Genomic DNA, 16,653 nt, shown 5'->3' with positions numbered 1-16,653 from the left:
CTAATACTGTACCGTTGTCACATTACATGTTTAATTCAGTTATGGAAATCGATCAGGTCCAGCATTTTGCATCACTATAATCGTATGCTGTGTGAACTAGACCAGAACGTCCTGAGAGTGTACGTTTTTGGTTCCCACAAAGTTATCAGAAAGCTCCCAAAACATACATTTTTAGAGTTTGTTTTTGGTTAGCCGTGAAAGTTATATTTGCGAATTAAAGTTAACGGAACGTTCCACTCACTTTCAGCTAATGCTCCCCTAACCTCTTTACTGTGGTATCGTTTACCCTGCTGTACGTCAGTAATATTCAATCCAGAGAAGTCATATATTGTGGAAGCTCATACAGAGTTCTGATGACATGTGTGGATAACAGGGGAGAGTGGGGTAAGATGAGCCACCCCCTTTATCTTAGCAGCTGTACACTTGTATTGTCATGTGACCATGTGTTTTGGAACCGCCCATCATTCCTGCCAGACTGTGACCAGGAGAAGCACATGGGAAGGCACACGTTTACTTTAAGTATAATTTTATCATAACAGATGATGATAATGGTTGTCGCATCAAAGCTAACGTGTGCATTTCGGTGATTTAGCACTGTATAAAACCGTTTAGCTAAATATTAGCCTGAACTGGTAAGCTAACTAGTCTTGTCCAAAATGGCAGCTATGGGGCAAAGTGTGCCAAATGATGTGGGGTAAATTGAGCCAGCGTTTTAACTTACCCCACTATAAGGCACTGTAGACCTAAAGTATAAACTGATGTGATTTCAATGTAATGTTACTGATTTAGTTAATCATATTCTTTAAAAAAAACTATTTTTTTTGTTTTTGTTAGAGTTTATTTGGAACAATGTACAAGCACACCAAAGCCTTCTCTGATGAGAACATGAAGATGCTCAATCATATACAGCTTTCCATCTGTAGTCCCTGATGGCCGAACATGTTCAATATTGAAGAACATCTACCATGCCAAGAACCGTTTGACTAAAATGTTTATTCGTTTCAAAGATATTCATTCACTCGTTCTAATTTAGCAAGTATTGTATTTAATTTACCATTAAACTTGGTTTAGTCTGTTTTTGGGAGGGTTACAACGTTTGGTGTTTAACATTTTCAGAAATGCAAACAATTAAAGCCTTCATTTGTTTGGTTTTATGTTGTTTAAGTTGGCGTTGAAAAAAATAAATATGACAATTTGTAAAAGGAAATTTGATTGTTGAAGGTCTTTATAAAAGAGGTCAGTTATCTTTACAATCTCACATGGGATGGTCAGTTTACCCTCAGATGGTGTTACTTACCCACTGACTCGGATCAACTTACCCCTAACCTAAACTGAGCCACAGGGGGAAAAATACCTTTTTTTATTAGAAGCCATATTTGTAGAACACTTTATCGTGCATTTTGATCATTTAAAACGATAGGAAACATCCAATCATTTCTTTAAATAGGCCTACTTTTATTTTACTTCTGCATCATTTTGTGTTCTTAAGGACCACACAAGTAAAAACAGCTGATTTTACCTCACTCTCCCCTAAAACCAGTATCAGTGATGCCATTAACTTAGTTAATTAGTAACGCGTTACTCTAATCGGACTACTTTTTTCCAGTGACGAGCAATCTAACGCGTTACTATATCCAAACCAGTAATCAGATTAAAGTAATTTATCCAAGTTTCTAGTCTCGGGGATAGTATTTTTTCAGGAAATATTTTTTAATTTCAACTTAAAATGTCAGGAGATACATTATTGACGTTACTGTTAAAAATGCACTTCCTATAAAGTGAGTGTTGGCAAAAACGGTCATCATTTCTGTGTTGAGGCGGTAGGAGTGTTGTCGGAAACTGCTGAATGTAACTAATAAAGTAACTAGTAATAAAGTAATCTAACTGAGTTACTTTTAAAATCAAGTAATCTGTAAAGTAACTAAGTTACTTTTTAAAGGAGTAATCAGTAATTACTTTTTATTACAGATTACTTTTTCAAAGTAACTGTGGCAACACTGCCCTGATAAATGTATGCTATTGTAGTGTAGTATTCTGAAAACATACGTGTTTCTGGTCATGATTTCACAGGTACGAAGAAGAAGAAGATGAACATTGAAGACGTGTTTGTACAGACTGCAGCTTTATTTAGAGTGAGGGAAGTTAGTCACTGCTCTCTTCTATTTACACTGATAAAGAAAAACAACAACACTTTTACCCACCACAGAATTACACAACATCAGAAGAAAACGCTACTAATAATAAAAAAAACGAACAAAAACAACAAATATAAATAATAGTTTGTAATATATAACAATAATGTCGTTTGCTTGTTTCAGAGAAGTACTAATAAAGAGGGTGAAAACTATAAAATTACCAGAGGGAGAAAAACATTGAACATCGTTTACAGTAAAAGGCGATATAATTCTGCAGTGTTTTATTGATCTCGGCATCACGCGTAATGTTCTGAAACGGACATTATTTCCACAAAATACAAATCGGCACTATTTCAATCTCAATGTGGGCGTAAAATATTCGAATTGGCGAACGGCTGAAAGTTCGCGCCCTGAAAAGAGTTTCACGTGATTTAATTTGAATTGATCAACGATTACCAACCGTTTCCGATGGACTGAGGCACTAGCGGTGTTAGCTAAACATTAAAGGTGTTTCTATACCGGAAACTCATAATCGCGTTCATTCCGATGTGACGGAAACACATATTGCATTACAGTACTCCGTCTGTGTGTTTGGAGTAACACGGTTTTAGACGCGTTTATCGCGTCCTGGCACTGATATTTACACACGCTGAAAGTCATAAAACACAAATGTCATTAACAAACACTAGACAGTGGTGAAGACTTTTCAGTGTAGTTATGGCAACACAAGAGTAACAACAATAGAAAAAGATTACAACAATAAAAACACGTCATTATTTTTCCAAGATAAAAACAATATGGCCTTATTTTGGTTAATAAAAAGAGATTATTCATACATACAAATACAATAAAAAAATGTGGATGTACAGGTAATAGCATCAGGTGTGAGTTTGAGTGAATGTGTTTGTGGTGTGATACACTGCCAAACCAGGCAGAGTTCAGAAACTACGCCCATTTGTTGTTGTGTGTGTGTGTTTTGGTCTCAGTACTTTGGTCATATGTCTCATGAAATACCGAATTGGCGGACGAGCAGATCTCTGTGAAACGGGTCGTGATGCATTTATGAGCCTGAGGCAACGTGAGAAACATTTTCCCTGCAGATCTCCACACACACACACACTCGTTCTTCGCAAAGATTTATGTCTGTGTAGATTGTGGTGCAGGGCGAGTGTTTTGATGATTTTTCGGTCACACTTTTTTAGTTTGGACCTTCGGTGGCTGGAAGTGAAGCGAGCAGCGTGTGTCACGGTCGAGATAGGGTGGTGTAGACGGGCTGCTCCCAGTGCGTGGGGCTGTGGGATTGGGGCACGGAGCCGGGATCCGGAATGGCCGTGTATAGGGGCCTCTGCGAGGGGCCCATGTAGGAGAAGGCGGAGTAGAGGCCGGAGGTTTGGCTGGAGTGGGCGTAGTAGGAGCCGGACGCCTGGTGCTCGGCGTATTCGGCGAACTGCGCGCGTGACGTCAGCGAGGGGAAGGCGGCGCTGTAGTGCGGCAGGCTGAGAGGCGTATACGTGACGTGGGATCCGCTCGCCGCGGCCGCCGCGTCGCTGGAGAAGTGCGTCTCGCTCTTAATTTGCGTTTTCCCGCCATCCGAGCCTAAATGTTGCTGGGATGGGAGCTGTTGCTTGGACAGCCATGCGGTCGAGTGACCACTAGCGGCCGCCAGAGCGCTGGAAATACCGTAAGCGTACGGTGAAGCCGATGATCCTGCGCTCGCGCCGCCTGGAGCCTGCGGATGCCCGTTCGGCGGAAGGTACTGATCGAACTCGTTCACGTCGAACGGCTCCATGTTGGCCATTACGTCATGGCTGATCTCGCCAATGTCCACGTTACCGAAGTCGATGTGCGGTTTACCGCTGGCGGACGAGGAGGCGGAGCTTCCGTCTGGCCCCACCCCCAAACCGCTCCTGGAGGCTCCGGCCTCGCGCTTCCCTTCGCCGGATTTTCCCCCCTGCAGTTCCGTCTTAGGAGTGGTGGGGGGCGTCGGCGGGCTGTGGCTCTGACCTGAAGGAACAAATAGAAGAGCTTGTTTTTTTTGGAAGAAGTCTCTTCTGCTCACCAATCAATCAAATTTTATTTATATAGCACCTTACAACAACCAAAAGGAGCACAAGGAGATCAAAAAAGCTGTAAAAACTTTGAGACTTTATAATAATTTAAAAGAGCTTTTTTCTATGGAAGCTTGTTTCCACCACAGAAGAAAAATAATAATAATAATTATTATAATTATTATTAATTTTATTATTATTATGATAATTGCGCTTTTTAATTCTGACTTTTTTCTCAAAATCCCGAGGTTATATCTCAAGTCTTTATCACACAATTCTGAAAGAAAAACTCCAAAAAACTACGAGATGTGCATTCGCAATTGCGAGAAAAAAAATTCTGAATTTTGCTTCCACCACAGAAGAAACTTTTTAAAATTAATAATTATCAAAATTAAAAATTATTATTATTATTATTATTATGATAATCAAGATTTTTTTTAATTTTGACTTTTTTCTCAGAATCGCAAGTCTTTATCACGCAATTCGGAAAGAAAAACTCGAAAAACTACGAGATGTGAATTCACAATTGCAAGAAAAAGAGTCAGAATTTTGTTTCCTCCACAGAATAAACTTTTATTAATTAATAATTATTAAAATATATATTTTTAATTATTATTATGATAATTGCATTGTTTTAAAATTTTGACTTTTTTCTCAGAATCGCAAGTCTTAATTAAACAATTCTGAAAGAAAAACTCAAAACTAAGAGTGGTGGGGGGCGTCGGCCTGTGACTCTGACCTGAAGGAACAAATGGAAGAGCTTGTTTTTTTTGTTTGTTTTTTTTTTTTGAAGAAGAAGAAGAAGAAGAAGTCTCTTCTGCTCACCAATCAGTCAATCAAATGTTATTTATATTGCGCCTTACAGTACTAGAGTTAGACTTAAAAATGGCGGCGATCGTGCTTTTGTTACTGCTGGACCCAAACTCTGGAGTAGCCTTCCTCCCTAATTTAGGTCGCTCCTTCTCTAAACTCGTTTAAATCTTATCTCAGGACATATTTATTTTCATTGGCTTTCAACACGGCTTAGTGCGCTATCTTGGCTCTCCTTGTTTATTACTGATTGTTTATTTGTGTACATGTTTTTGTTCTTTTACTTCTTTATTTTCTTGTTTTACTTTGTTTTCTTTTATACCTTGTACAGCACTTTGGTCAGCCTCGGTGAAAACTATTTTATTAAATGTGCTCTATAAATACACATTTGATTGATTTGATTGATTGATTGAATTAATCATAAAATGGCCCTTATATGTCACTAGACATTAATATATCATGTTATTTTCAAACACTTCTATCACTGCCAACAGTAGTCCGGCCAGGATATTGTCATTATAATGTTGTTGTTGCAGCCCTCAACTGATGGTGATGATTTCATGTTGTATTTTGGCCTGAAGCTCCGCCCTCCACCTATCGACCAATCACGAAGTCAGTAGTGTTTCTGTCTGCGTTGCCAGATCTGCTCTAGTTACCACAGCTGCAGATCTACAAACGTTCTGCTGATCCTGCAGCCAATCTGGCAACCTCGAGTCAGGGGAGGGGGGATAGTGATTGCAGTACCAGTTTTGGCCACAATCTTACATACACTTCCTTTAATATATTATATTATTATTATGATAATTGCGATTTTTAATTCTGATTTTTTTATCAAAATTGGGAGGTTATATCTCACAATAATGACTTTATAACTCGCAATTGCACGTCTTTATCACACAATTCTGAAAGAAAACTTGCAACTTCGCATTTGCGAGGAAAAAAAAGTAGGAATTGTAAGATAAAAAGTTGCAATTACCTTTTCTATTTTTGCTGTGGTGGAAACAAGCTTCCATAGTTTTCTATGTGCATATACTATCAAATGTAATCCTCTGATGAAAGCTGAATATTCATCATAACTCCAGTCTTCAGTGTCTCATTATCATTCACTAACCAGTCAAATCAGTCATGATGATTAGATGCTCAACACACATTTAGATTTAGTTATCATTATAATATAAAGCAGTTGTGCTGCTTCATACTGTTGTGGAAACATTTGGCTTTAGATTAATGTGTTGTGTCACTGGGATTATTTGATGAACAGAAAGCTCAAGCCTTTATTTGTAACAGTACTCTGTATAAATGTCTTCCCTGTCGCTTTAGATGAATGTATAGTGTCCTCTCTGAAGTCCTCGTGTTGGCTCACCTGTGGCGTGAGGGTGGTGTGCGTCGGCCAATGGCGATCCAGCAGCCCCGCCGTGGGCCACCTCCAGGTGCAGGCTCTTGTAATGCGATTGGCTGTGACTGACCTCGCCCTCGGAGTGGCCGTCGCCCTCAGAGTTGGAGCCCGGTTTGCCGTTCTTGCGCCGACGTGGCTGGTATTTGTACTCGGGATAGTCTTTCTTGTGCTGCTTCCTCAAACGCTCGGCTTCCTCGATAAACGGCCTCTTATCCGTCTCGTTCAGCAGCCTGAAACACACACACGCAAAAAAACATCAACTTTAGCACATTTCATAGTGAAAGATGTAACCTGATCACTTGACAAATAACAAACATACCATCACAATAAAGTTTTAATACTCAGGACTTTATGCATTTAGATATCCATCATCTGTAGTCGTAATCAAAAGCAATTATTAACATTTACAGTAAAAATGCTCTTCTTATTTAGTATTTTTGTCTTGTTTCCAATCCAAATATCTAAAAATAATTAAATCAAGATGTCTTTACTAGATAAGGAAAATGAGATGAGATATTTTTGCTTTTTTTCTGAAGTGAGTTTTTGCTTTAAAAAGGCCAAACGTTTATTTCTGTTTGGGACAGAAACAAGAAACGAGATTATTTTCCTCACCCCATTGGCAGATCATTTTCAACTCACTTCATTTTGTTTTTATTTTCAACAAAACAGGAACAAATATCTCATGTCATTATCTGATCTAGTAAATGCATCTTGATTTCAGAAGTGTTAGATATTTAGACTAGAAACAAGACAACATGACTAAATAAGAAGAGCAGTGTGTGTCAAAGCCCGAGTTAAGTGTCCAGTGGACTGTGTCCAGACACCTGACTTTATGATTATTTGGTTTAGTTGTGCATCTATAACTCCAGCCGGACCAAACACTCGTTCGCTCGCTCATGAAAGTAAACGGTGTGATATCTGGCGTCCTGGCTGGGGTTAATGGCTCTGTTTACGGCCTGTCTTTTCCACAGCAGCTCCTGGAGGATTTGTCTCTAATCTGGCATGTTGAAGGAATGATTATTCTGAGCTAAAGCCCCTGAGAACCGCCGAGGCCGAGTGAGCAGTTAATATGAGGAGTGGCCGTCATCAGATCTACAGCTCAGTTATTAAACCATAGAATTACTGTAATGAATTGATGGGGGCTGCATGTTTCCTGACTGCTTTAGGACTGGGGATGTTCAGAGGGACTTTAATGTTTTTTTCCCTGTTTATGTCTGTAAGGATTATTTTTAAAGTTAAGCACAATAATTGTGTACTAAATGTGCTATAACTTGCCTTGCATGCATTAGGAGCACTAGAATGCGTACACTCTAAAAAACACTGGGTTAAAAACAACCCAAGTTGGGTTGAAAATGGACAAACCCAGCAATCGGGTTGTTTTAACCCAACAATTGAGTTGTTTTAATGTTGCGTTTGGGTTAAATGTTAATTAAGAGAACCCAATTGCTGTGTAAAAACAACTCAACCGTTGGGTTAAAACAACCCAATTGCTGGGTTAGTCCATTTTTAACCCAACTTTGGGTTGTTTTTAGTCCTGCATTTTTTAGCGTGTAGCCTACACCATCAGTTATTAACTGATAGTTAATTACAGTAATGAATTAATGGGGGCTGTTTCTTGACTGGTTTAGGACTGGGGATGTTCAGATGGACTTTCGATTGTTTTTGTTTTAAAAGTAAAGCACAGTTATAATTGTGTACTAAATGTGCTACAAACTTGCCTTGCATGCATTAGGAGTACTAGCATGCATATTAATGTATGCATATCATATTTAATATCATGTGTTTGATATAATGGTTTTTACCTCCAGAGTTTGCCGAGTGTTTTGCTGAGCTCGGCGTTGTGCAGGTGCGGGTATTGATCCGCCAGTTTCCTGCGCGCGGCCTGCGCCCACACCATGAACGCGTTCATCGGCCGCTTCACGTGCGGCTTGCTCTTACTGCCCGAGTTCACGCGCACGGGCATGGGCACGAGCGTCCAGTCGTAGCCATTGAGCACCTGGCTGACCGCCTCGCGGATGCCGATGGGAAACCGGTCGTCTTCCTCGTCGGACTTCACCGAGACACCGGCGGACACTCCGGCTCCATCATCACCGACGCCCGGCATCTGAGACGGCTGACCGGGCAGGGGGGAGTCCGGCCCCCCGGGGGCCCCCGAAGAGTGTCCGGGGGACATGGAGTGACCGTCCTCGGAGACCCCGGGACTCATTTCCACCTCCGACATACTGTGTTCCTCCGCCGACATCGGTGCTCTCGCTCTGCGGCCACAGGTGTCTTAAGTAGGTCTAGTTTTTCCTCACAGGACCTTTGTTTTTAATACGTGTATTCTCTAAAAACTATTTTAATATCTGGAAAACAATTGTTAATTATATTGTAGGTCATCCAGTGAAACTTTAACACGCTTCTTTTCAAACGCGCTCTGTTCTGTCAGAATGAATCCATCCGCCGTCTTCTTCAGGATATAGATCTGCTGAAAAACCTGCAAAAGTCCACAAAAAGATAATTTTATTCAATATTATAGGTAGTGTGTGTGTGTGTGTGTGTGTGTGTGTGTGTGTGTGTGTGTGTGTGTGTGTGTGTGTGTGTGTGTGTGTGTGTGTGTGTGTTGCATATTTCTGTAAAGCACATTTCTTGTCATTGTACCATAATATTATTATCGCGTTTTAATCCCAGCTAATACACTCTAAAAATGCTGAGTTAAAAACAACCCAAGTTGGGTCGAATATGGATAAATCCAACAACAGGGTTGCTTTAACCCAGTGATTGGGTTGTTTTAAGCAAGCATTTAACCCAACCGCTGGGTTAAAGCAACCCAATTGTTGGTTTTATCCATATTCGACCCAACTTGGGTTGCTTTTAACTCTGCATTTTTTTAGAGTGTAAATATATGTTCTGAAATAAAGTGATCTGCAATATGTTTCTAAAACATCCTATTTCCTTAGAACGTGATTTAAAAGGTTAGGCTAAAGTATTAAAGCCATTTTGTGCTATAACTTATTTTCATTCACAATATAACATTTGTATTGTTTACTTTATGGATATTTTGTAATATTCCAATGATGATTAACATTCATTAGGTAGCTAATAATTGTCAAGGTTATGATAACATTACATAAAGCATGAAATTAATGTTATGAGAACGTTATGTTATTTTAAAGAACGTTTTATTTTAACGTTTACACAACATTTCCTACCGCACAACCTCTTCGCTGTTCACTCCAAACGCCTCGCGAACAAGAAAAAACCTGTTCGGGAAAAACGGCTACAAACACTGAGGCTTTGACTTTATTTAGAGTTGGTCTTTTTTCCAGGCCAATCATACGGTGGCGTCAGTTCGCCGCGGTCTGCGTGTGTGTGTTATTTTAGCTTCACTCCTGCTAACAAGCTACTGTTGAAGGTTTGGCGGTTTGTTCAAGCTCCCGGGAGAGAAAGTGCTGGAATAATACCGGCTTCATTCCGCCTCGCTGCTGGATAAACACGGAGCGGCGCTGCTGCGGGCGGCTGAATTACACACTGTTTGTTGGTGAAAGCACAAGCGACGACTCATAACCAGCAGGAAAATAAGGAAAATCATAGCAGTGTGTTTATGAACACTCAGGCAACCGGCATAGTGAATATAAAGCGTAGCCTAATCATTTATTTAGACTGACTAGGCTATATGTTTGGTAAATCAAAGAGCCATGTTTTCTTTCACGCAACACCAGATATTGATTAATATACGGTAAAAACTCGTTAGCCAGAGCTGAGCCTGATCTTAAATTAGGCTACTGCTATCAGAGAGGATCATATCTCAGCCTGAGCACAAGAACAACCCATCCGACAGCAGTATTCATTAACATCAGACACAGGTGACTTCACTTCGGTGGATAACAGATCGGTTTAATATTAATACGGTGCCATTTTGTTAGGGTCACGAGAGTACAAATGTCGAATAATATGTGTCAGATTGACTTGTGTGAAGTTTCTTTGGGACAAAAGCAATTTGTTTTTATTAACACACAATCCATTTCATTTATCAATCGCGCTTCAGGGTTTGCTCTGTTTCCCATTCAACACTTTTCAGAAGAAACGCGCACACACAGACCCGTCCTGTTCACTAATTTAACCAATCTGAACTCTTAAACGCGCTGCCACTCCTAACTTTATTTGTCCAGATTTGATTCAGTTCATCTTTGGCTGGAGGAGGGCGGATCATAACGCCTGGTTTGGCAATAATTTGCCCCTAATTCACTCATGCCAAAACATTTCCTAAATGGCACAATTAGACAAATGTGCTTAGAGTTGACAAATTAATTAGATTCGAACTTATGTTGAGTTGATTATGTTTTTTCCTTCAGAATATCGAAATGCACAATTATAGATTGCGAACGGAATAGTTGCACTTTACATACGAGTAGGTTACATTTTGACCAGATATAGCTAGCTCACAAATACGCAACTAAACCAGAAAACACATTTATCCTAACAAAAAGAAGATAAAACATTATTATAAGCTATTAGCAATTACACAAATGTGCTTAGATTTGACTAAAATAAAATAAAAAAATAGATTCGGACTTCCACCGATGCGAAAATATGTTTAATTGATCGATTGGGCGTCATGTTTTGTTTTTTTCTTCTGAAATATTAAAAAAGCGTCATTTGTTTCTATATCATTAATGGAATATAACAAACTTTGTTCTTTATAAGCAGGTTACATGATCATTTTGGCCAGATACAACAATGATTTATCACAGTAAAACAGAAAATATACAACATTCGCTTTAAAAAAAAAAAATATTATAGCAAGCCAATACATAAAATTCCGGAAAAAAAAATATTATGCACACTTATCAAGTCAAAGTATTGTAATACTAAAATATCCCCAAAGGTACTAAAAGATCGAAGTGTGTATAATATTTCGAATAGTTTGGAATAGATTAAGCCGTTTTAAGACCCAACACGTCTCAGATTTAGCCCAGTCGTTCACGCAAATCTCGAAATGTACACCTCGTGACACCCGTTTAAAGTTTCTTAAATAATCCATTTCGATGAGAAACTCTTTTTTTCCTTCTTTTATAGTTATCCCTCAAAACCTCAAGCACACAAACACCAAGCAGAAGTCAAATGAGCATGCGGCGACTAAATTCAATGCGATGCATATGTCTTATTATTATTAATAATAATGATAAATAGTAATAATTTGTCCGTTTGGACATTGCAATGCCGTATTAATATATATCCCCATGCACACAGAAGTAGAGTAAGTGTCAGACAGAGAGAGGTCTTACTGCACTGAAAGCAGGTCGCCCGCCCAGCGCGAGATCCGTCCGTCGGTTCAGCCCCCTCGCTCGCGCTCTGAATGCCTGCTCTGTGTCGCGCGCCGGGGCTTAAAGAGCCTCGTTGTGTGAAGAGCAAGAAAAAAATCAATTCATGGAAAAAAATCTCTTAAAGGAGCAGCGGATGCCCATCGGGTCCCTCTGTGATTGGCTGCTGGAGTTCGCCCTGGAGTTCCTCAGCAGAGGGCGGTGATTTCTGATGGAGGATTCGGCCTCTCGGATCGGGATCACACTTCTTTTTTTTCTTCTTTTTTTTTTTTTTATAGGCTAAATGTATTTCATATTTTTGGGACGTCATATTCTTGATTTACTTCTATGTTGTTGTTGTTGTTTTTTTGTCAGTATGTAATAAACCAAATATAGTTGAAACGTGTCATTTTAAAATCAGACTAATTATTTTTCCTCAACTCTAAAAAATAAAATGCTGTTGTTTCAACCCAGTATGGATAAACACAACCATTAGGTTTAAAATTCTAATAATAAAAAAATATTTGAACCAAACATTGTTTGAAACAACTCAGCACAGTTTATTAGTTATATATACCTAAGTTATTCAGTGTATCACATTTAATGTGCAATCACAAATGATCAATTTGTTGTGTATCTCGCTATTAAAAGGGTAACATCTGATGGAAAGCTAATTTAATCATAAAAATGTGAAACTCAAATAACTAGGCTAATTGTGTAAAAACACGATTTGTTTATTAACGCGTCTTATGTGAGCATTAAGCAACATCAGAGAACACGTTAAATGATTAAAACACGAACTTAAATGTTCAGGGGGCGTTAAAAATATGTTTCCTCAAAAATGTGGGCCGCACCGCAGCAGTTCTCGAATATGAAATGCCATCGCGGTGGCCTATATGATGATTTTACGGCGTTCACAGGTGGTCGTTCATTAGTGTCGGCGTGTCCCGGGGGGGTTAGGGGCTTCTCTCTCAGCTCTTCCCGATCACACTGGCCTGTTGTTGGCCCGGTTGAGCCTCAGGGTGAAGCAGAGGTCCTTCCACCACCCCGCCGAGCGCGCGCCACCGGCCCCGGGACCCCGCGCACCTGCTGCGCGCTATAACGCCATCCTGCTTCCCTCAGCGCGTGGCGCGGTTAAGAGATGGCTAGCAGATCGATTATGATTTTAAGACACGGAAACCTCTGGAAATGCGTGTGCATGTAAGCTGCCAGTGGGGGCGAGACCCCGTCAACATGTGCTAGCATGTAAGGGTGAAGTCAGGTTAATTGGGACACTTTTTCCCCGCATGTCTCAGTGGAGATAAGTGTCGTGATTGACCCCAAAATACGCGTTAGCTATATATATATATATGTAAAAGAAATTGTCTCCAAAAGAACAATTCTTATAATAAAAATGTTGAACGTCGTTTAAAATAATTTATTCTTTTTTCAAAATAATTTTTGAACCAACATTCTTTTTTTTGAACCATTCAAAAAAAAAAAAAAAAAAAGAAAGGTTCTTAATCGGCATCGAATGTTCCATTTAGAACCTAAACACCCCTGATGGAAGCACACGCAACTATCTGGAGGACAATGGGGAACATCTTCTATTACATACATTTTATTTAATGACTATTAAAATGTTAGAGAACAAAAAAAGTTCTTATTGGTTCTTTAGGGAAACAAAAATGGTTCTCCAATGGCATCACTGAGAAAAGAGTGCTTTATTTTATTTATTCATTTTTTAAAGCATGTTCCTCTTTTTTTGTTAATCTTCTAAACATGTTAATATTCTTCTAAGTTTCTGCTTCTCATTGCGCTTTGGTTTTATGTGTGTTTTAATATGTGATGTTTGCGGGATGGTGCGCGCGCAGGCCTGCAGCCGTGGCCTCCTCGCGCGCGCGCGCGCGCAGCGCTGGAACGAGCGTCCTGCCGCGTCGTGTCGTGCCATGCCTTAGTTTTATAATTGCATCACATAAACACACAGAGAGCGCATTTAACACGTTTAAACAGAAAATATAGCAAGACGAGAAGCGAGGCAAACGACGGGCCAAACGCACACAAACACGCGCGCTGTTCTGGTCAACAATAACCTCTTGTATTTCCATCTCGCGACGCCCCCCCACCCAAGCCAAAAAATCATTGCCTTTTTCATTATCCATGAATGTTGACTCTGATAAGGGGATCCTGGGCATGAGAGCATCTCTCTGTCTCGGTCTCTCCGGCGCTCCGCTCCTTTCTTTGCGTCCTTTGTTTTATCTCAGGTGAATTGTAATCATGTGATCAAACGAACACCCCCCTTCCATTACCCTCTTAAATGAAAAAATGAGGAACAAAAAGCAGTTCTGTGTATATAAAAAAAGAGAAAAGAAAAGAGAAAAGACGTGTGTCTCCCTTTAGAGCGTCTTTTTCCCCGTGTCCCTTCAAACGTACACATATAGAGGGGAAGAGCGCGTGGATGTAGCGGGCAGGACGGGCGCGCGCGGATCTGAGGCCCGCGAGCGCGAGCGACGCTTTGATGATGTGAGTTTATGCTGATCTTAACTGGGACAATTTGGGAAAGCGAGGAGACAGGGGGAAAAATGGCTGGAGATGTGTTTATCCTCAAGGAACATTTCGCGGGAAACCGGGGGATTTGTGCTGACATTATGCGTTTTGTGATTTGTCTTGAGTTTGATTATTGAGATCATGAGGGGTTTTATTTAATCGCTTCTTTGCTCTGCATCGCGTCTAATTTAAATGCGTTTTTTATTATTTTACGGGCTTTCGTCTATAAATTAATGTTATGGCGCTAATGTTTCGTTAATTATTTTACACGATCATAAACGTCATGCATTCGTTTCAATTATACACATGTAGACATATTAAATAATCATAAATAAATGTGTGTCGTCGTTCAGAAATTGTATCTATTGTATTGCATTAATTATTCAGATCGAAATGAGGTGCGCGAGATGTTCGTCATCACCTGGAATTATTAATAATAATTAAAGCGGCACTCCTTACAAATTACAGCTCGACGATATGGTCAAAATTATTATTATTATTATTATTATTATTATTATAATCGAATAATATGTGTACTATTAGAATTAGCCTGTTTGCATTTACATTTCAATTGTTCCTAAAAAATACAATTGATAACAATTGCCAAACAATTATTATTATTTGGCAATTGTTATCAATTGTATTTTTTAGGAACAATTGAAATATATATATTTATATATAATGTATAATATATATATATATATATATATATATATATATATATATATATATATATATATATATATATATATATATATATAATGACTTATATAATTTATAGTTTGTTTAAAGAAGTTGAATTTGTTTCACTTCATGTCCAGTCGCATATGTTTTATAATAAGTGTAATTTCGGGATATTGTCGGAATGAGTCGCTGGTTTGTTATTAACGCGATAATATCATTAGTATATTTAATCATGAGTTTTATTATAATTCGCTTTACTGCGAGTAAAATTGAATGATTTAGGCGGAATAATGCACATGTGAAAGGCGTTTGTTATGCAGCACATTAATAATCCGTCTTACAACAGCGATTTTTAAATCAGCCCCAAAACTCAATGAACAGATGCAGTGTTTCCAGCCCATCATTCTGAACTAAACTGATGCTCTCAGCAAACTAAAACATCTCATTCTGAGCTCAGTTAATTGGTTAACGTGTGTGTGTGTGTGTGTGTGTGTGTGTAAGAGCAGTCATGCAGCATGTGACAGTGATGATGCGGTTGCCGATGGTAACTGGGATGTCAGGAGAAGATGTTTGTGAGCGCAGAGGTCAAAAGGTCAATATGAGGACATGATTGTCTCATGACCGATTCCACACACACACACACACACCTGATGGCATTCGGGTCTATATGTGTGCGAGTTTCTGGCACAACAGGAAGTGGAGCGAAACAAAAGCCATGGAGAAAGCGAGCGGGAGTGGGCGGAGCGTTTATCATTTTTCCTCTGAGAAGGAAAGGTTTTGGCCTTTTGTCCGCTTTGGTAATGCTGGCGAAGATTCCTGGGGGAATTCCTGCATGCGGATGAAGCTGAAGCTGTGCTGAAGGAAAGGTCAGGCTCTGGTGCGGTGATGATCTCATGGGCCTCGGCTGTTGTTTTCTGCTGATCTGAGATCTGAGGTCCTGTGGGCGGAGCCTCGGCCTCACCTGGGCCACGCTCACCTGAGAAACCTCTCTGAGAAACACATTATCACTTAACTGAGCTTCAGCTTTCACATGTGCTGCATCTCACACTCTCTCATGCTGGAGTGTGTGACACACACAGCAGGATTCGGCTCAGTTAAAGTGCTCTATTAGCAAACAGCTCGTTTCTTAAGTCAGTTTAATGAGAAACTTCTCTGGCATTTAAATGTTGTGCTGCATTTCAGACTCTCTCTCTCTCTCTCTCTCTCTCTCTCACACACACACACACACACTCAAGCTGATTGTACTTAAAAATGAAAGGAAGCAGATTTTTTACTCTGATATATAAGCCAGATGTAGAGATATATTTATGTTTTATTTACCTTTTTATTAATAATGACATTAATTGATTTATTTATCACTTTTAATGACCGTGACAATGATGAAAGTATATGTGACCCTGGACCACAAAAGCAGTCATAAGTGAGATTTATCTTGATGTGTGATTTGTTTTGATGGGACAATATTTGGCAATTGTGGGAAAAATCTGGAATCTGAGGGTACAAAAAAATAAAAGAATTGAGAAAAAAATAAAAGAATTGAGAAAATCTCGTTTAAAAATTAAATGAAGTCCTTAACAATCCACTTTACTACTACTACTACTACTACTACTACTACTACTAATAATAATAATAATATATATATATATATATATATATATATATATATATATATATATATATATATATATATATATATATATATATATATATATTATCCTAATGATTTTTTTGGAATAAAAAAAGGGATAATTTTAACCCATTCAATGTATTGG

General features: G+C 39.2%; 1 protein-coding gene and 1 long non-coding RNA gene across 7 annotated transcripts in view; one reads left to right on the top strand and one right to left on the bottom strand.

The window, feature by feature from the left end:
• Positions 1-3,245: 3,245 nt before the first annotated feature.
• sox10 (SRY-box transcription factor 10) lies at positions 3,246-11,792 on the bottom strand. The gene is made up of 4 exons (XM_067454696.1): positions 11,657-11,792; positions 8,192-8,865; positions 6,357-6,619; positions 3,246-4,139 (listed from the first exon to the last, which is right to left on the bottom strand). Exons 2-4 carry the CDS (start codon positions 8,629-8,631, stop codon positions 3,379-3,381), a joined length of 1,464 nt encoding a protein of 487 aa, XP_067310797.1. The 5' UTR covers positions 8,632-8,865; positions 11,657-11,792; the 3' UTR covers positions 3,246-3,378.
• Positions 11,793-13,851: 2,059 nt separating this feature from the next.
• Positions 13,852-16,653, top strand: part of LOC137090837 (uncharacterized) — a 71,461-nt gene continuing 68,659 nt past the window's right edge. For all 6 annotated transcript variants that reach the window (XR_010907987.1, XR_010907988.1, XR_010907986.1 and 3 more), the window contains exon 1: positions 13,852-14,173. This is a non-coding gene — a long non-coding RNA (uncharacterized lncRNA). The remainder of the gene's footprint in view (positions 14,174-16,653) is intronic.

This window comes from Pseudorasbora parva, chromosome 2, assembly GCF_024679245.1.
Source record: "Pseudorasbora parva isolate DD20220531a chromosome 2, ASM2467924v1, whole genome shotgun sequence".
Lineage (NCBI taxonomy): Eukaryota > Metazoa > Chordata > Actinopteri > Cypriniformes > Gobionidae > Pseudorasbora > Pseudorasbora parva.
This window is presented reverse-complemented; position numbering and strand designations above follow the sequence as displayed.